Source organism: Corvus cornix, chromosome 10 (assembly GCF_000738735.6).
Source record: "Corvus cornix cornix isolate S_Up_H32 chromosome 10, ASM73873v5, whole genome shotgun sequence".
In the NCBI taxonomy this organism is placed as follows: domain Eukaryota; kingdom Metazoa; phylum Chordata; class Aves; order Passeriformes; family Corvidae; genus Corvus; species Corvus cornix.
Genome location: NC_046340.1, coordinates 14,689,442 through 14,710,569, shown reverse-complemented (window position 1 = coordinate 14,710,569; position 21,128 = coordinate 14,689,442). Strand labels below are relative to the sequence as shown.

Sequence of the window (21,128 nt, the reverse complement as noted above, 5' to 3'; positions counted from 1 at the left end):
ATGAGAGGGGTGTCTCCCAGCTGTATTACTAAGAAACAGCTGATTATATTCCTGAAATATGTTGTGTTTTACTTTCCTTGTACATGTGCCTTCAATTAGTTTTGTTGTAATATTTGTCTTCTATGACCTTTTCAAACAGGGTGTGTTATAACTCTCTGAGTGAGGCTGGTGGGTTCTTGGTTTTCATGCAAAAGACAGTAGGTCCTCAGAACCACTAGATAAATGCTGTTGGGAGCCTGTGTTTTGAAGACACAGACTAAGAAGGGGAGAAAGAAGCTTTTCTTTGATTCTGAAAATGGCCTTCATTAGCCAAGTCCTGAAAAGAGCATAAGAAAAGCTAATTTTCTTTGATATATTTACAGGTAGAGAAGTCAGTATGGCTAACAGAGGCTCTAAGAAATTTCCCTTATTCCTAGTTGTTCCAAAATGCAATTATATGCCTTGCAATATCAGTATAATTAAGACTTCTACTAAATAATTAGACTTGCAGACTGACATTTCATATATGATCCTTCTCTCAGTTATTTCCATCCAGGGCATTCTAACTCCCAGTCACAGCAACAAGTTCTACCTGAGTTTCCACAAAATGGAGTGGGTCTCAAAACAGTACATGAACCAAATCTAAAACACCACTCTACCTACTTACACTTGGTAGAAAAATATTTAGAACAGGAACTTGTTGAAAACAAATTTGTGCTGTTACTGCTCATTTTGTAGGCAAGACAGATGATGTTTAATCCTAGCAGTATTCACACAGATTTGTTACTCTTGCTTGTCATAGCAATGAGGGCTTCACCTGTTTTGTATCAATGCTTATAGAGATTTCAGGTATTTCTACCTGACTTTTTAGGCTATTAAATGTTTGAGGTTTTTTTCATATCTTTCTATATCAGTAATCAGATAAATGTTGATCAGGATTATGGAATGGTTGCTTAAGAAACATTGTTTCATGAAAAGGATCTTTTACATGTAATCTCCCCCTTCCTCTTACATGTTCAGTCCCTTCTTGGTTTAGAAGACTCAGATTGTAGCAAAAAAGTTCTTTACAAGAAAAAGAAAATTTACTAAAATATACTGAGTGTGTCTTGTTAGAAGAGGTGATGGTTTCCAATATGTAGAGCTGTGATAAGCACCTTTCATGAGGTTTTCAAATGCTGAAACTGCTAGAATCTTTAAATTCTCTGGGGTGGTTTAGTGTGGAACAGGGAGCTCTTAATGGTTGTGTGTATGCAATGCCTGTCAGTGGATCTGTGGGCAAAGGGAATATTCAGCCACATTTACACAACACAAGTAGAATATACCAGTTGAACATTGAGTAAGGTCTTTTATATGGGAACAGAACTGCTCAGTCTCTGCACACTTGTCCTGTATAAGGTCTTTCCAGTTTGTTCTGCACTAGTTATACAGAACAGCTATGACAACAGTTGGAATTCCTTAAATCAGTGAATGGTGAGAAGCTGGTATCAAGATTCCTACAGTATCTCTTCAGACAGAGAAGGAAAGGTAAAAAAACCAACCACCGTGTGGTTGGTAAGCACAGTTTTAAAACTCATACCAGGGATTTGGCCAAAATTGCACAGCCTATCACTCTGAAATCTTGAAATGAACTTAAGATAGGTTTGGAATTGTTTCCACACAGTTACATCCCAAAAATCTCTGTCAATTTGGAGAGTGATATTATCTCATTTTTGTGATTCATTTTATGTTTTACATAATTGTCTTCTGCCTGGAAACTGCACATGAGAACTTTAAATGCAGTAAGCTTTTGTGAGAATTATCTAATACTTTCCAAAGGTAAAAAAGGGGATAAAATCAGACTAACAATGGCAATTTTGGTGCAGCCTGAATCTTGAGAAAGTATCATTCTTTTGGGTTATTATTTCAAAGACCTAAAAAAGAACAATTAATTCAGTTGGTCTGACACTCAATTTTGTGTTTTCTGGACTCTTCTTAAAGTTTGGTAAATCTGAACTCCACATAAACTACCTTTTCAGAATTTGGTGATTGTAAATAATGTCAGAATTACTAATCAGTTAAACACTGCTATTCCAGCATGTTTTCTTTGCAATTGAACTGGGTGTCAATCAGCTAACTATAGGTCATATTTCATACCACACCAATATACTTTAAGTGGTTATCAGACCTATGGTCTTAAATCCATATTTAAGCCAATTATTGAGTTTAGTAAATTTTAGACCAGGCTCATTATTGCAATCCTTTCACTTTTAAGATACCTTTATTATTAGTGCACATTCAGTGAATATATAATTAGTGTTGTGAACAAGATTAAGAAAAATTAAAAGAAACAAGTTCTACTACTCAAATATGACTGCAGCTCATGACCTATAAGCAAGCACTTTCATGCTTCTCCCCTTTACTTGCAAGATTAATGTCACAACCCTTGTTTGATCTTAAATTATATATTCTTCAACAAAGATGGAAGCAAATTGTTTGAATTGTGGCACCCTCCAGCATAACAATATATTTAAAAGCTAAAATTTGCATTTTGTGAATGGGTATTTTGAGAAATCTTGTGTATGGTCACTGTTGGAGTCCACCACCTTTGCCTCCTAGATTTTCAGAGAACAATTAAATGTTATAGGATTGGATGCCAAATAACCAGGTTACACAGTTCTTCCACTGAAATCCAGACAAATGAGCTGAAATTGTTTGCTGAGAAGTGAAACATTTTCTGAATTAACGCTCTAGAAACGGGACCGAAATTCCTGAGTACTCCAGGATGTCTCTCAGCCTCCCCATGATTTATTCCGGGCGTTGGGTGCCCCTGTGTAGGAGCCCAGGTTCCCGAGCGGCGGGCTCCGTTCCCCGGCGCGGGCGCTGCTGGGGCGAGGCGCGGCCCGAGGCACCGGGAGTGCCGCTCTCCCTCCCTCCCGGCCCGCCCGGCCTTGGCGTGACTCACCGAGCGCCGAGCCAAAGCCGCGGCTCCAGGGGCTGCGCCTAGAACACAATTGGTTACGTTTGTGAATGAGAGGCTTGGGCATGGCTCGAGGTGTGTTGTTGTTTGTGAAGGACGCTTACTGGACTCTCTGAGTGTGAGATTTCAGGCAAAGAAATTAAAACTGGATCTTGATCAAGCTTACATTGGAGACAGGCACTGAGCTTTGTTGGACTGGAGTAGTGCTGGGCACACCCAGAAGGAGAACCTGAAAGTTCTCAAAGCATTTAAAATAAAAAAGAAAGGTACCTGCAGGGTTAGGCGGAGTAACTTGCCATTTTTGTTTTAATAAAATGTTTGCTCCATATAAGTATCAGAACTTTTCATCAGATCTAATGCTAGATTTCTCTGTTATGCAGCTTTCAGAGACAAGTGTATGTTTTAATGTAGTTAATGAATATTTGAAGAGATTAAAACTCTGGTGGTAGATGTCAACAGCTGCAATTCAAGCTGTTGGATGTATGCACAAATTATGTAGCTAGATAAACCTGGCACACTGTGAGTGCTTTATCAAAGTCTTGTGAATGTAGTGAATTTTGGATGCAATCCAAAGGACTTGCACTGAACATGATTTAATAGATTTGAACAACTAAACTAACAGATACACTGTACTTTACCAATGTGCAAGGCAACAGATTCAAAGGCAGTCTTAAAGGGTGTAATATTTTATTTAAAGTATTTCTAGATATTCTTTATTTATGATTTCCAGCCCCTTCTCTCCCCCTCCCCCCCAATATTACAAAACGAGAACTTTTCATATCAGTGGAAACATGACTTTGGAACAATGCTCAACTTTCATAGCTACTTCAAGTTGCCCTTGTCAGTAGCTGGCAAGATACATAATCTGACCAAAAAGATAAATACTGAAGGAAATTGAAGTTGGCTCCATATATATGTAAGTCACCAAGGTAAAAGAGGCTAAAAGCTCAGAGGACTTCAGAACTTGGTTGAGTTAGCATATGTTTCTATATGATAAATCTCACATTCCTGTTGAGAGTTAAAATAGAGGGTCTTGGATTATTGAAGTAGGTACTGTACACACACACACACAATCAGGAATTTCTGTTACAGTTAATGCATAGATGCAGGTGGAGATGTGTGCATTGACAGGACTTACAAGAAATATAGATTGATGCTAAAATGACATTGGAATTTATGGACATGAAATAGTCTCCACTCACAATACACAAAGGGTACAGTCACATGAAAAACCACATGTGAGTGGTCCCATGATAATTAAGAGGTTAGGATAACATTGGCCTTCTGCAAAATTTCAAACCTCTTAGTAGGAAAAGGTTTCTTGAAGTTAATTAGCCAAAGGGTAAATCTTACCTTTGACTTCCCAGAGGGACTTTCTTCCTCTTTTCTTAACTTTCTGTACAGTGTCTGTGGTGTCTGTCCAGATAATTCTGTGTATTGTGTCATTTAACTCTTTGAGAAATCTTTTTTTGTCCTTATCAGCAAATTTCTGTGATTGCCTATGAGCCTATTAGATTATTTTTTTTTACTGCCATTATCCGTCTCCACCCCTTTTTGAAATCTCCATTACAGATTAGTATTTTTATTTTCTAATGTTGGGAGAAAGAGTCTGGGTAAATGTCAGTAAATACCAAATTAAGGGATGGTTATGATTGGCTCATTGCTTGGTAGGGTAACTGCTGAGACTGGCAGCAGCAGTTGGAAGGTGTTAAAACCACTCACCTGCAGTGTGAAAGGGGAGGACACTAAAGCAGGGTTCTTTAATCATTTTCTGTGACTCAATGCACATTTTATTAAATGCAATGAAACACCTCTCCCTTTGATGGTCATCCTGTGGTTCTGGAGAGGTTTGTATTCTATTCCGTCCCGTCAGGTGGGTCGGTTTGTTTGATTGATTGGTTTTCTGGGAGGGGTGTGTTTGTGTTGGTTTTTTTTCCCTCCACCCAGTTTCACAGATTGATCTTGTTTTCATCCAGCTTGGAAGTGAAATAGGGAAGACTGCTGAAATGTCAAATATTTTAATGCAGTGGAGTCTCGCTGACTCTGTGAAGTAGAGGAGTGTGGGTTGCTCCAGTTGAGAAATTGATATCTATTCTGCTGTATGCAGGGTTACTAGGGAGTCTTTTGCTAGATAGGTCTACAGCGCTTTTCAGCCCCTTCTGGGAAGGCAGTTTGACTTTTACAATGGAAGACTTATCGAGCACATGTACACCTCATTCAGGCTTTTGAAAGTTTCCCTGCCAAATTCATGTTACTCAATCCCAGTGTTAACTGTGTAGCCGTTTCAGGTATTCATTTTGCCCTGGATCTTCTGGAGGGAAAATGATTGTCACGTTTGTACATTTTCATATCAAAGACACCACTGCCAAAATGACATGCCTTTCAGTAGGCTGTAAGCACCTAAGGTCTTAAATAATTTGGAAAATAAGCTCTTAAGTCAGTTCAATATTTAGCAGTTTTTACATTATGTGCTACAAATGGTACTTCAAAAGAAATGCATCTGTGAATTGTGTAAGACGTGTTTTGAAAAAGGCATTGAAATACAGTTGAAAGTCAAGTTAGTAATGCAGCCTGCCATTGACAATGAAGATACAAATGAACTGAAAAAAATTGAAAACATATGCATGGACTTTAAGCATTCTTTTTAAGAACAGTCTCCAGAAACACTCAGGGTCCTTCTCTTGTTTCTTTGCAAAACTAGATCTACCATATTATCGTTTCTGTTTTTCAAATGAGGTGCAGTTTATAGAAGGGATTAGTGGGATGCATATTGCTTTTTCGGTGTTTTTGTATCCTGTAGCAGTGTTCTTTTGAGACTGTGTCGCTCCAAACAAGGTTGTTGGATGAAAAGATTATTGTGGGGTGAAAAATCTGAGAGAGAGAGTACCTCTGGAAAAAAACCCAAGATGATAAGAACTTGAAACGAAGTTGGTTACAATCCATGTTACAGGCAGATTCTCCATCCTCAATAAGTGTTATGAACGACTATTGCCTCAGTATGCCTGGTAATTAAGAGTCAGATTGTAGGCAGTGAGGTATTTGTTTCCTTCTCAATTCAGGATTAGTTAGTCCTGTGTTAGGGGATCTGTCTAAATGCCTGGTAGTGGTGCTGGATGTGTGGACTTGCTTAACGTTTAAAGGAATGTAGCTTTAACTGAACGTGCTAAAATCTCAAACGGGTGTGAAGTGTTGCAGGAGAGCTAGACTAAAAATCTGTTTTCAGAAGTGCTTCCCATCTTATAACAAGCCAATTTTACAATGTTAAGTAGTGAAAACGGTGAATAAGTTTGAGAAAACCTCTTAGATCTACTGACAACTGTGAAACTGCAGGAGAGGATGAAGTTTAGCTCAGCCTTAGTGCTTTCTTCCTCAGGACTAACTCAAACCTGTTACATACAGAACTTTTGTTGTGATACTTTCCCAAGTACTCAACTTTTCATGCCTTCCATTTAAAAAACTAAACAATCAAATCATTAGTCAATTCTCTTTTGAAGATATTACAAGTATTTCGTGATTTCCTAAACCAAATTTATTGTTCTTTGATTTTTAGGAGTGGGTGGGGAATATCTAATCCGTCCAATTACATGCAAACAATCTGCATTTTCCTAGGAGCAGATCTGTACCGTATCTAACTGCACATTTCTTATGTTCTTGTCAGTTCTGTCCCATTCTAGGCAGTTTTCAATTATCTGGCTGGCTGACAGAAATTGAGAGCTCTTTATCTGTGAACAGCAATGTTCTCTTGTTTCTCTTCACTCCACTGCATTTCAACACGTAACCACTTGTAAATGGAAAGATACAGACAGCGGTTGACCAAGTTTTGAAATGTATGAATTTAGGTTCAGTTTTAATAGTGTTTTATTTCCTCTTTTTCTCCTTCCTTGCCAATATCCCCCAGCCCTCCTGATTTATACTGTATGTCCTTACTGCAAGGATCTCCTTCCTGCCTGAAAATTCTGGTGCATTTTAGGTGCCCAATATATGATTACAAATTTACTAAAATAAGAACTTCCCAGATGTCTGAACATTCGACATCATTTACAAACAAATGAAAATGTACTTGGGTAATCCTCCCAAGGGCTGGTAGGTTTTCTGTGTGTTCACAGTAGTCATGATGCAATGATAGTACTTAGAAATAAGGATCAGTTAAATTTATATTCAGAATGCTGTTTAACCCCAGATTTCCTCCTTGACTGTGGGCAAGGCATTTAACTTCATTGTGGATAGGTTTTCCATCTGTAGTAGAGGAAACAACGCTGCTCTTCAGGTTGTTTTTACTGCAAACTGTATGAGCACTCACAGCAGCATCATCCCTGCATTGCTCACAAAATGCAGAGTGTATTAATAATATTACTGTACATTAGAAATTGGTAATCCAGTTTCAGTTCTATGCATTTTATTAACACAAGATTTTAAATAAGGTTGTTTGCTTTATTGTTATACAAGTGACATACCAGGAATGTGAATTAAAAAGGCAAGTAAGTTTAACATCAGATTTGCCTCGTTGGGAATCAAACCAAGATTTTGCATCCCGCAGTCTTTCTGCAGAGCACTTTGGTAATGTTGAAATCCTGTTGCAAAAAATGGTGTGCGTACAGTTTATTCCTGTAACACATACTGGATATTCTGTTTGAAATGCTGTAAAGTCCCAAAAATTGAAGTAGAGATGATTAAAGTAGCCTGTGTGCAGTTTTTTATGGAAAATACTAAATAAGCAGTGTTAATTTTTCTCCTTTCTTTCTGTAGGATTTGTGTGTGATTGGCATTGTGCTGTACCACAGTGAAGAGGTATTTTTCACTTCAAGATACCTCGCATTAAAAGATCATGGTAGACAGTTTAATAGTTTCTTTAAGGTAAGTGGTGCAATAAAACATTTAAAATCTTATTTAATATGCTCTTAACACACTGCAGTAAATTTCAATTTGGTGGTCTCTTACTCTGCTGTTAAAAGTGTCTGTATTGTAGGAGGGTAAACAGAAATCTTGTCTCAAGACTAAATACTCAAGTATATGCATACCAGACATAGCATTCTTGGGTGATAGTGAAAAAAGAAAGTTCTCAGTGTTTGTTCATGCTTAGAGCATCTGTTAGTGTGTGCCAATGTGATGGTCTATATTACTGGAAAGTTCCTGTGTTTTGATGAGGCTGCACAATTACAGTCACTGGGCTTAAATTACTGATTTACATGTTTTAGTACCTGTGCTGCAATTCATTCAGGGATTTGTCTTATGCATTCCTGAAACAGTTTGCCAGTGGGCAAATATAGGAAAGACCTTTCAAACAGCTTTCCTAACAAAGGAAACATTCAGCTGTTTCTAAGCTGGTCTGTCCGGTTCTGTCCTGTCCTTGGGCGAGCAGATTCAGAGCAGACAGGCAGCCCTGATGCCACACAAACACAGGCTGACCTCCTCCAAGGAATGGCAGCTGAGTGCTCTGTCTTTTGGATGGAGTTACTGTAACACCTCTGCTCCAACCTTGCTTCTCCTGAGTTTTGAGGCATCAATCTTTGAATTGCAATTTTGGCACCCTCCTAATATGCCAGGGCAGATTTCCCATAAAATGGATCTGTCACACTTTACTGACACTACCAGTGTTATTTTTCCTGTTGAAGGATGACCTGCAGAGCTCCTCCCAAGCTGTCCCAGACTTGGGCTGGTCAGCAGATTTGGGAGGAAGTCGGGAATTTGAGACAAGAGCCATACTGCTCTAGTCAGTGCTGATCACTTGGCTAAAATGCTTTGTCCTATATCTGGACAATCCACATTTGGCCATAATATTCCTCCATAAAATGCAGCTACTAAGGGACAGCAACCATGTGGGAGATCTGCTTGGGTACCCTCTAGCTTCATTCATGCAGAGCTAATACTCACGGCACTGACTAGGAAGAACTCTGAGAGTTGTTCCTAAATGAGGTGTTAAACTGCAAAATTGTTCATGCTACTCCTACAATAGACCTAATATTGCTTTACTTTGTGCTTGTGCCTTCCCCTCTTCCCCAGTTGTTTATATTTATGCTTATATTTATGTTTATATGTTTTTATATTACTGGCAATTGGTGTTGCAAGTAAAAGAAAGTGAGACAGTTTAAGGTCTGACTTTGCTTCAAAGTAGGTGCTTAGCTCCAAATCGTGCCTTAAATGTGAGAGCAGGGGCTGTACCAGCAAGGTTCTTAGAGGCCCGAGTTATACAGCCATCAATCAGCTGCAATTGGTACCTCACCTGTTCAGGTATACTAGAAGGGTTTTGTCTTATTTTGAGGAGCACTTGTTCTTTTTGGTTTTTCTGCACTGTGCGAATACCTGAACCAAACCCACTGAAATTGGAGAAGCCTATTTTTGTAGCTTGGGAGGCCTAAAGTTAGTCACGCATGACAAATAAAAAAGCCTGGTCCAGAGGAGTTAGCCAAAGCAAGCTGCTGAGGGAAATAACATTAAAAAAATTAAATTGCCACACATTGATTTGAAGCTAGGGACTTACCTCAGGATATCTTAAGTATTCCTGGCAAATTTCCTGTGTGTTTGAAATAGTGGCTTGATACTGTTGTTTCTGACAGAGCCAATTGCAGATACAGAAGCAAATTTAAAATCTATCTTTATTGTCCTTGAGCCACGTACATAGAGATGGCGATTGCAGTGCAACCTCCTTAAAAAATGGTCAGGAAAAGCCTGGCACAGTGTAATCACACATATACTAAAAGTTTGCATTTTAGAACCGAAAACTTTAATCTGGTAAGTAATTTGCTTTGAAGATTACAGTTCTCATTCAGCTCAGAACTCACAATGCTGTGCATGATTTCAGAAGAATTTACACATGGAAATCAGACTGTCAGACTGATCAGAAAAATCCTGCCCTGTTGAGGACAAAAGCATTCATTTCCTTACAGAAAGCCTGAACTTTCTTTCACATGCTCTGAGGGATTATATGGAGCAGAAGCCTTAAGGGAGCAGGGGTGGGTAGGAAGGTTCTGAGAAGGAAGTTAAATATAATTTGCAGAGGATGTTGGCTGGGCCTGTCAGACATTGCACTGCACCTCCTTAGATGCTTGTCATTTTTCATTGAGAAAAGTTGAGAGATCACTTAAGCACTTGGAAAAGAGATGGGGAGGTGAGCTGCAGACAGAGCTGATGTTGTAATTTTGCAGTTTGGAGGTCTGAGTTGTATTTCTGCCTTTGATTTCAGGTGTATTTTGCAAATCAGTTTATTCATTTGTGCCTTTGGCTTCTATCTACCACTGTGTGATTGGGCCCTGCTCTGAACTGCATGTTTTGACTCGTACTGTGATTTCTTTATAGTGTCTTACACTGGCTCTGATTTCAGCCACCTCCACTGTACCTTTTTTAATCACAAATGATAGCTTTGTGAAATGCAATACTTCCTTCTAACAAACTTTTTAAAGGGCTTTTTTTTTTTTCTTTCTAAATTGATGTGGCAGTAAAGAAGTAATGACTTTTTCTAGCCTTTAACTGGTTTATTGCTTTGATAGAGAGGGGCATAAATGATGAGGTGATGATAGGCCATGTATGCCATGTGCAAACAGTACTTACCTAATGGTTCCTTTTGCAGTATGTTAGCAAGAACAAACACAGAAAACACAAGATGAACATTCTCCCTAGCAGAAGAATATTTGTATGGGTGGTAATGAAATGCTTAGTATTAAAAACAACCCTTTCTCTTTTGGAAATATGTCTCAGAAATACCCGAAACAGTAAGAAATATTTAAAGGGTTACTGGGTAGGTAGCAAGGGAAGGAGCTGTGACTAGGAAATGCAGCTGGATTTTGCCTTGTCCATTAGTGTGCAGATGTGTATTTTTTATCCAAATCCATCAGTTTTACTTCTGCATTGAAATTCAGCAAATCATTAGCAGCTTTTCCCCTTATAACGGGTCTGAAACATACTCTTTGCAGAGTGAAAAGTCAAACTACTGGTACACATAAAGATACCTTGATCCTGGTACAGATAAAGATACCTAAAGATTTGTCATACCTGTCCATGTTTTCTGGTGAAGGGGCCTGTTAGAAGGAGACAAACCAGTCCCTGTTGCAAATTATAGCAAACAAAAGACTGAGCTAACTGTGCCTAAGTTGCAACAGGCTCCTAGGAGTCACTACAGTGGTGAGGCTTGACAGAACAGTTTGTTTGGGCTTGGTTCCCATTATGACTCCTTTCAGATTGAAGATGTGGGGACTGGGATGATGCCTGTCTGCTTATCCTGAGTCTCTGGTGGGCTGTGTCCACTACTTTCCATCTTCTGTGCCCAGGTTAGGTTATTCAATTTTCACAAGTGTTAGGCAATTTTCTGTTTCCTGTGTGCTGGAGGTGGAGCGTTCATCTGTAAAATGAGGAGGCAGAGCTAGAAGCAGATGTGGTCCACAGATGGGTGAATTCTTACTTAGCACTTTAGAAAACTTGCAAAGCATGTCAGTTTGACACCAAATGCTGATGTGTTAAAATATGCACTGCCAGAAATTTTTTAATTTGAACACGAAGTTATGTGAACTACTATCAATGGATTCTATTTGGTTCACTTTTGCTTTATAGCTGGACAAATCTATGTATGAACCCGGTTCATACATTCAGGTATGAGCCTGCTGTGAACAGAATCTTATAAGACCATTTCTTTCATATGGTTTAGCGAGTCTCTTTTGGTTAGCAATGGTATTCAAGTGTCTAAATATTTTCTTGCAGTGTGAAGCCTTGTAATAGGTTGTAGATGTGTTGTTTGTATTAATCTGTTCTGTTTCACTGTTTGCCTTTTCAGACTTCTCAGTTCCCTAGCAGTGCTGGGGTTTCAGTTTGTCATCCCACAGCCTTCAATTGAACACAGAAAGGTAAGCGTTAGAAACATTCAGACTTTGTGTACTGAAAGGTAAATGTGAAAATATTTAAGTAAGATATGTAAAGCAATGCAATCTGAATAAAGTTCTGGGAATAAATGACTTCTGTTTTGTGCAAGTGGGATTTCTTTGGTTTCTTCTTTTTCTTTTTTTTTTTTTTTTGTAAATATATACTTGGTTGAAAGACGCTTATCATGGTTAATTAGCTGAGTAACTGTATGGAGTGTTGCTGGTCACAAATAGTTACTAAAGCTTTGGAGCATTTTCTTTATGTAAGACATGGAAAAAAGAATTCCTGTGAGTAAGAGCAGACATGGAGTGAGTAGAGAACTATCCAGTTGCTCATAGGCAGCTCTTTCTCTTGCAGAGATAGAAATGTCTGAAACAGAAGCTGGACCCAAACCACTCTGTTGCTATTCAGATTGCTAGAGATTGGAGTTGGAAACTTGCTGGAATTTCCTGTTGTGCTCTTGTGGATGGCTCACTCACTCTAGATGTTGGCATCTCTAAGAAGGCTTGCAGCCTGCACACTTTCCATCCTGCTCAGTGTTAGTGAGGTCTTGGCTGGAATCCTTAGGTTTTTGCACTGCTTTTCAGGAAAGTAGAGGACAATTTGGAGAGAAACGGAGAGCAGCACGGATTATCCTTAAGAGATTTTAAAATCTTAGCTCTGAGGGAAGTTTGAATGAATTCATATTGTTTATTCTAAAGATTGGAAGACTGGTGCTAGAGGCAGATATAATCTTCAAATACTTCTGAGTACTAATGGGAAGGCTGTTCTTTTCTGTTTGGTGGAGGAGATGAGAAGAAATAGATTTAAACTGAGGCAAAGGAAGCTTAAGTTTTATGTTAGAAAAAACTTGTCATGGTAAGGATATAAAGAAGATTATATTGACCAGATAATATTTAGAATTTCCATGATGTAGGTCTCTGTGAGTGTGTTGGACAAATGTTTATCAGGAACAACGTGCAGGTGTTGCTGATTCTGCCACAGACCTGAGGCAAGACCCCTTGAATGCTGTTCTGTCTCTTTATGGACTGTCACTTCATAGCAATGTTGTTCACATATCTTAATTGCTATTCAAACACAACCAATTAATTATTGAAGGTATCAACCATTTAAAAACAAGTTTGCTTTTTACTATAGATTTTAAAATAATAATAATGCAAGATATGTATTTTAAAAAAAACCTATAGTGTTAAAAGGAGATAAAAGGCAAGTTTGCTGGGTATCCTTTTTTTTTGTGCATGTACAACTGTCTTAAGGGTAAAAAGTTATTTGGACAATAGCCTCATAGGTGTGGACTAGAAACCTGAAGCTGTCTGATTGTCAGAGTTCCAGAAGAGCACAGAAGTCTGTTAACTCCTTGTGCAGCCTATTTGTAAGACAAGTTAAATGAGTTCAGAAATAGAAATAATGCAGTCTGAAACTGGCACAGTCCAGTCTGCAGCAAGCTGCCCAAGGGCTCTATTCTAAACTGCAGGACAATTTAGTATTTTTGCCTATCTTACATCTCTTCTCTTTTGTTGTGCAGTTGAGATGGTCATGCTGCTGCTCTGGTTTCAGTACTCTGATTAGACATTCTTTTGTAACACTGACAGTGGAGAGATGCTTCAGTCCAGCTTCCAAATGGCCTTAGGGGGAATAAATCTACTAAATAAAATAGAGTAACTCAGAGAAACAATTGCTTCATTCTGGGAAGCCCCGGAATTAATTTAGATAAAATCAGATTCTTTGTTTTCAATTCAATGAGAAATGCCACGGGTCTGGAGTGTGTTCTATACTAGTTAAAGGGACTTAAGGGCATGGTAACCACCTTAGAGATGTCCTTTTTACTGAGAACAAGCAAGGCACAAGTTTCCTAGTGAGGATCTCTCAGAGGCTCCAAGGCTGGCTGTCATTCTCAGCTCTTACCCTACGGGAGAGGATTCTATTCATGCCAAACTGTGTTTAGACTGGAAGTCTGTACTTAATTACACTTTTCACAAACCTTCTGCCCCATCTATAAGCTCCAGACAAAAGGGGCTGTTAGTAACTCTGAAGGCCAAGTCAGACGTTTCTGAGTGTGAGTTCTCAGCTTTGTAGCTCTTGGAAGTTCTTTCCATTCTTTTCCTGCAGTAACCCCAACATGTATTTGCTGGCATCTCCTGTGTATTTCTGGATGGAAGTCTCTGCTGTTTGGTGAGGTTCTTTCTATGTGAGAGCTGTGCAGGAAGAAAGAAAGGGAGAGGAGGAGGACAACGAGGGAAGGATTTAAAGAACAATTTTAACAAAAGAGTGAATAATGAAAGTGGTGTTTGCTAACTTTCATATGCACACTCAGAGGGTAGAGTATGGGGAGTCAAATAACTAGAGCTGAAGTCTAATGAAACACTAGACCATACCCCAGTTCTTACTGTGAGTTTGTTTTGCATCAAGCTAAGCATGACTGATGCTTGAACCTGCAGTATTGGAGGGTGTATGGATTCTGTCTTGTGCACCCTGCACAGGGTTATTTTTCCTCTGAAGGCTATGGACAGGGGGAAAAAAATGGAGAACTAGATTTAGATATTTGGCTGAGTACTTCATTAAAATATTTCCAAATAGGCTAGACTTTTTTCCTACACTAAAAGTTTTGGTAAAATCAGGTAAAACCCAGGACAATCCCCAGAGCAGTTGATGGAAATCCAGTTGATGGAAATCCAGTTTTAAGTGCCTGTAGACACCTACAGTTCAGGTGAGATGTTGTTCTTTTAGGATTTGAGTACACTTAAAAACATCATGAAATACTATTTTCTGTTTAGTTTTTTTTTTTTTAATCTTGGTAGTTTTAATCTTTTATTCTATTTTTTTTAATCCATTTTTAAGGTCACCCTACTAGTACTAGTGTACTAGTTTCACAGGCTCATACAATGTAGATTTTTCAACAATAATCTATAGTTTGCTCTTATTTGTAGGAGTTTTTTTCCTTAGCTTAAATGTATTAGAACTGTTTAAATCACCATTTGGTTACTCTTGACTAAGTGACATGTTTAGGAGCTTACCATGAGGTAAGAAGTTGACCTTATCAACCAGCATTTTATTTGTTTGGTTTTTTAATTTTAAGACAAATTTCATCAACAAAATCTGGAAGAGCAGAACTCAGCAGGTTGCTTCCTCAGATGCACACACAAAAATCTGTTTCTGGCATAACAGCATGGGACTGATAGCTAGAAGAATGAGCCAAATTACTTCCGTAGCAGGGAAGTGCACATATTGGAATTAAGACATGGGGAAATGACAAAACCAAATGGGAAAGTTGTGGGAAAAGGTTTGATTGGACAATGTTTTCTGCTTTTAGACTTCATTATTTTTGAGTGAAAGTCTTAGAAGCTTGTCAGACGTACAAAGTCAGAATTGACCAATACAGAATTTCAGAAATACATGGCTACCTGAGTTTTATATAGAAGTAGCTTTTGTGCTTCTTTACTTTAATCAATGCTGTCTCTGCTGTCAGAAGTACACAAAAACTGAAAACAAACCCCATCTTTATATGTTCCTACATCTGAGCTTAGGGCAGTACTCTGTTAATCCTATCTCTGTAAATGGCACGGGTTTGTACAGCAATGTAAATACATTAAATATGGGATGTTCATCAGATAGAAATAAAAATTCTTATGCAAAAGTCTTTTATGGTTTTTTGCTAAAGACAGGAGTTGTAGCATTGGCTGGAAGTCTCTTGGAGCTTTTTTTAATGATCAAACTTATTTATTCCTCATGCATAGTATATAATTTCTAATATCAAGCATACTCCTCTGTAAGGCCAAAATACTCATCAATAATAGGATAAAAGTGGAAATTTGTTATGTGAAACAAAATAATTGCCAGTTGCCTTTTAAAATCAGCCAAGGCCTCTGCAGCTGGATAAACTGAAATCTTTCTTACTATTTGAACAATTAACTTGCCTTGTCCTCACTACTGGACATATGAACAGCCCTGCTGCTGCTCATCACGCAGTCAAGCTCTCTGTTCTCTCTCCCTGTGCTTATTTTGCTGACATTTAACCTTATCTGATGAGTGTCATACTGTGGTGAACTGAAGGTTAAACTATAAACAGTCCTTCTCCTAGACAACCATTAAAGTCTGTATTCCTGATTTTCCAGAAGTCACTTCTGGGTGGATTTGTGACTACTCATATGTTTTTGTGTTAAGAAAGTAAGCTGTAGTTATATTTATGCCTTATTCATTTTAGCAAAATTGGTAATGTAAATGGTAGTAAAGCCTGTCCAAATAAAATTTCTGACATAAATATTGCTTTGTTTAAACATCTTACTTCTGCTATGGCGCTAAATAGGAGTGTTGAAGCAGAATTGCTTTGAATTTATGCTTGTCTTTTTGTCACTCAGTTGTAGATGAGTATTGAGTTCAATGGAGGTACAGTGTCTTAACAAACTGATTTTTATTGTATGGAAGCAGTGGCAGGATTTATTTTTACAAGCTTTTCATTGGGGCAGTACAATACTGTTAAAGAATTTTGAGCTTGTTTGGGCTCAGTGTAATTTCTTTCTGCTGGCTCAAAATTAAAGCAGAAATAAACTTGATGTTATCTCTATCACACACACACAATGTTTCTATGAAAAGCAACTATTTATCAAGTGAATGTGACTATGCTCCCTATAGAATTTTGAGATTAATGTGCTTTGGGATGTGTGTTGGGGTTTGTTGGTTTGGGGTTTTTTTGGCTATTTTTCCCCCTCTCTCTTGTGCTGGATTCAAATACACTTGTGGAGGGGTCATCACTACTAAGTCAAGAGAAATAAGGAACAGGATCAGGAGCAAGACCTGAGGGAAAAGAGTGGAACAGGGGGAAGGAAAAGATGGCCAAGATCTCTCATTTGGTCATGGTGAGCAGTTTGAGGAGTTTGGCTACTTGAACACACTCTGAGAGTACAGTGTGAAGCATGAAGCAAGTCTGCTATATCCTTGAAACACGGGAGAAAATGGAAATAAGACAAAGTAGTTAATATCTAAGCTTGGCTTTTTGCCAGGCACCAGGACTAAAGCCCAACAGCTGTAAGGAGCACCCTGGGACCTCCACCACAGCTGGTCACCACCTTGCTTTTACATATGCTCCAAAGCAGAGGCTTGGAAGAGAAGGCTGTGTTCTTCCTTGCAGTCCAGGCAGGGTGAAGCTGTGCCCTGTGGTCAGCAGTGACTCAAGTGTGTAACTTGTCAGGATTTGCTGAGCTGGAACTGATCTCTTGCTAACAGAGCCACTGCAAAGTCACTGGGGTCTGTCTGTCTGGGCTGTATAACTAAACTGGATTCTACTGGAGAGGCTTAGTCACTGCCGATTTGCACACAGCTGCTGTTCCTTTGCAACCAGTGGTTACAGGTGTCACCCTTTCTTTTCTGGTAATGTTTTTGTTTATAGGATAACTGCTGTCCATTATGATTGTATTTTCATACACATCACTTCTATAAAACACTTCCAACTGCAAGGGAGTCCATATTGCTCTTGCAGTTTTTTACTGGTCAGTATATCTGCTTGCCTTCAACACAGATACTTGACTTTACAGATAGACATCTGTTCCATTCGTAACCTTTGGTAAAATAGAGTCTTTCTAGCTAATGATGTTGCTATTCTAATTGCAGTAATCCTTAGGAAACAGGAGAGGTGATTTAGTCCATGACAAGACTTTTCCTTTAAAATGAGCCTTTTAGTGCAACAGACTATTTAGAACAACAGCTGAAAGAATTTTCTTGCTATCTCTGTGTTGTTACTAATTCCCTGTCCTTGATGTTGTGGATTGAAGTGGTTAGGAAATAAAATTCACCTTTGTTTGGGGAAGGATAAGGATACATTATTTTATGTGAATATGCTCTTTGAAAAATCAAGGTCAATGTTTTTGTTGTTTTTAATCTGCTTTATCATGGACCTCTGAATTTTTATCTTTAAATTTAAAAATACTGACTTCTTTATGCTCAGAGCAGGAGTTCTGTGTTTCTCTGAAAGAAAAGATGAAAATATGACAGTTCCAGTTGGATTCCAGTGCAGGTGAGCTTACAGGGTCATAGATAAGTTTCTCATCTTCCTTCAGAGTAGTTCTGCATGCTAGTTCTGCCAAACTTTGGATGAGAGGGATAATAAAGATGAGAAGCTTTTTGGATTCACAGATGAGTTCTTCTGTTAGGGAATGTTGCTTTCTACTTTATGTCAACTTGTCCTGTCTGGTTCTGGAGTGATGGGTGGGTGACTCCCTGAGAGATCTGGAGAGGTGTTACGGCAACTACAGAATAAATAAAATGTGTTTTTCTACCACATGTGGATCCCAAAGAATTTTTCTGAATGTAGAAATAAATAGAATGGCACCAACTTTGTCACAGCTGTAGATGGCTGACCTGGAGAAGGCCAAGGGCAGTATAAGGTTAGTGACTTAGGCCACAAATGATAGTGAATGGTGAGGGAATAGTTTTAAAAAGAAAGAAGCCTAATTTGTGATATAGTGAGGGCCTGATGCTTATCATCTTTACCTTACTGTAAATGAGAAGCAATCCTGCCATGGACAAGGAATGGTTGTATAGAAGTGGTAGAAGTGAGGTCAGGAGTGAGCTGTCTGTTACTTGAGAGCACTTAATGGTCCCACAGAAGAGTGGAAAGAAACATCTTCCTTAAAACACTAATCTCCTAGAGTGCAACGGAGGTGGTCTTGGTGTGAAAAAATTAGCCAGACTTGGGGGAAACATCAAGCTTTGTTGGCACAAAAACTGTTCTGAACCTTTTTCAGAGCTGTTTACTTTCTAGACTATTCAAATAATGTTAAGGTTTCTTCAGATGTGGTCAAAGTTGGTTGAAGGGGCAGTGAAGCTGTCCAGGCATTGTAACTCCCTTCAGTGATTTGTGAATACAAAGGTCTCCTATTTCCAGGCTTTTTAGCCCTTTAATCTTCACAGGCACAGATGTTCAGAAAGAGATTTGATACAAAGAACAGAAACCCAAATCGTTTAAGCTGGTAATATTTACACTTACCACGTACTGTAGAATTCAAATGGTTTACTATTTCTGTGATTAAAGGCTTCCAAAATGCACTGAAGGATTAAAATAGCTGAGCACACGAACCAGGCAGACATGTACACATTGTGTCATGATGTTTTGTTTGGCCTCTGCTCCCTTTTTCTCCTAGCCTTGAGAGATCCAAGAAATTATCTGCAAGTTTGGAGCAGGGGGAGGGGCTTGGTAGATTGTTTTTTATCAAACCATCAATGTTCCACGTGTTTCTTATAAGAGGCATAAAAAATACGGTTGTTTCAAATGAACATATATAAAATGGACTGCAAAGCCTTGCTGCTGGGAAATTGTCATGGCTATATATGTATGGACTTTATTGGAAATCAGCTGAGCTAATACTGGAAAAATATTCCTTTAAGATGCATAGATTAGTGAAAGAATTAAAAGAGTTCCATAGATGTATTTACAACACTGGCAGAGAAATACAATAATGTTACACTTGAACAGGTTCTAAAACGAAACTATCATTTCCTCAGCCCATTCAAAATTTGGCATGCTCTGCCCTGAGCAGCAGTTCAGGTCTCATTTCTAGGAGTCTGACTGGTTTTGTTTTTACACTCTTGAAATTTTAAGAAGGTGAAGTCCAGCTTTTACTTTGTGGCTTGATCACTGATCAAATATATTCACAAAAGGTGAATGTTCATGAAGAATGCTGTGTTCCTCTCATCCCAAATATGACATATGCATTTTACATAGTATCAATATACTATTTTACATAGTATCAATATACTATTTTACTGGTGTTTTGAATCCTCAGTCAGTCTGAGCCTGGCTGTGGTAAAAGCTGCATGCATATCCTTTGTGACAGGCTGTGCCCTAGTGAAATCTTTAATTAGTGAGAACTGTAAAATAAACAAAGTGCAACTCTGGAGTAATAGGAAAAATAAGGAGTCGTTTTCCAAGTGCCTTGATAGTCCTTTAATAATGATGGGCACAGTGTGGTGTCATAGCTGGGTAATCATGTGTGGAGTAATGAGAAAAAGGACCATGGAAAAGACAAACGAACAAACACCTAAAGCCGGGGAATATGAACAGAATTTACAGGGAATCTTTGCTCTTGGAAGCATAGGACAAAGAGGGTAATAGCAGCTGAAAGTAAGACATACTGGTTCCTGTTAATTCCACTTTGCATCCAGTATATGAATGTGAGTTAACTCAGTGAATACCACTGGTAGCATTTTTCTGAGCAGGTGATAAAATGTTTTTCTGGATATGATTTCTTTGCCTTTGGGGGAAAGTAATACCATACAGCTTTGAGAAACATACATTTATGCCTGTATATCCCTTTCAGATATATATTTAGGAGTATAATGTAGTAAATTTGTTCATGAGTCCATTTCCATTCTGGGCATTTACCCAGAAAAAAGAATTACTGGACAATATGTTAAAAATTAAATCTATGATATCTAATAACATTATTGTATCTAAACTGAAATGGTAAAAAATACTGGAAATGTCTGACTTGGTTTAGATATGTCCAGGTTTAAAGCTTGCCATTATCTTGTATCCCTTTTCAGTTTTGAGTTTGGATTGCTATAGCATGCTTAATATCTACAGAATACCTAGTAACATTGGCTGTGGCTATAACAGCTTAACTATGTAGCTGGCTAAAAGGTATATACTGTCACCAAGCATTATAATCATTATTACTGTGAAATTCTATCATTAATTCACATTTGGAGTACTGTGTGCAGCACTGCACACCTCTGTAAGAATGTAGGAGTGAAAAAGGTGCTGAGAATGAGGAATTCCTTACAAAAAGAAACTGAACAGATTACGACTGCTGAATTTCAGAAAGAGATCCTGGGACTGGATTGTGTTAGCAATTGCAAATCAGACATAGTATGGTGAAGGAGAACACAAAATGATCATTCTTCATTATCACAAAGAAAAATTTGGGACACATAGTGAAATTGTCAGACCAGAGCAAAGAGAAGCACTTTTTCAATGTAAAATGTACAATCTTTTGGAAGCCAAGATTAAAAATATGCTAAAGAAGGTATTAATTGTATTCATGGATAGTAAGTCCAGTAGCGGGTATGAAAAGCAATTGGAACCTGGTGTTTAGCTGAAGGAGGCCCTTGAATTACTGACTAGCACAGGGTCCCTGGATGTCTCTGTCCTGGTTCTTACACTGTTTCCTAAAGTTTTGCTTCTCCCCTCAGTCAGAAAAGCAGTACTGAGTTAAATGGGCCTCTGATCTAACCATTTGCCCCCCCTACTTTTCTGAACAGTTAATTTGTATTTAAGCTATAGTTTAATAGGATGAAGTGTCTTACAGTATTTAAAATTAGTGGTTGTCAGATCAGTACTGCATTGTCTGCCATT

General features: G+C 38.4%; 1 protein-coding gene across 2 annotated transcripts in view; it reads left to right on the top strand.

Annotated features, from left to right (window-relative positions):
* The window catches only part of THSD4 (thrombospondin type 1 domain containing 4), a 243,018-nt gene that overhangs the window by 12,437 nt on the left and 209,453 nt on the right, over positions 1-21,128 (top strand). For both annotated transcript variants that reach the window (XM_039557612.1, XM_039557613.1), the window contains exons 2-3: positions 7,682-7,789; positions 11,697-11,766. In XM_039557612.1, the coding sequence (XP_039413546.1) occupies positions 7,761-7,789; positions 11,697-11,766 (99 nt within the window). In that variant the 5' untranslated portion in view covers positions 7,682-7,760. The remainder of the gene's footprint in view (positions 1-7,681; positions 7,790-11,696; positions 11,767-21,128) is intronic.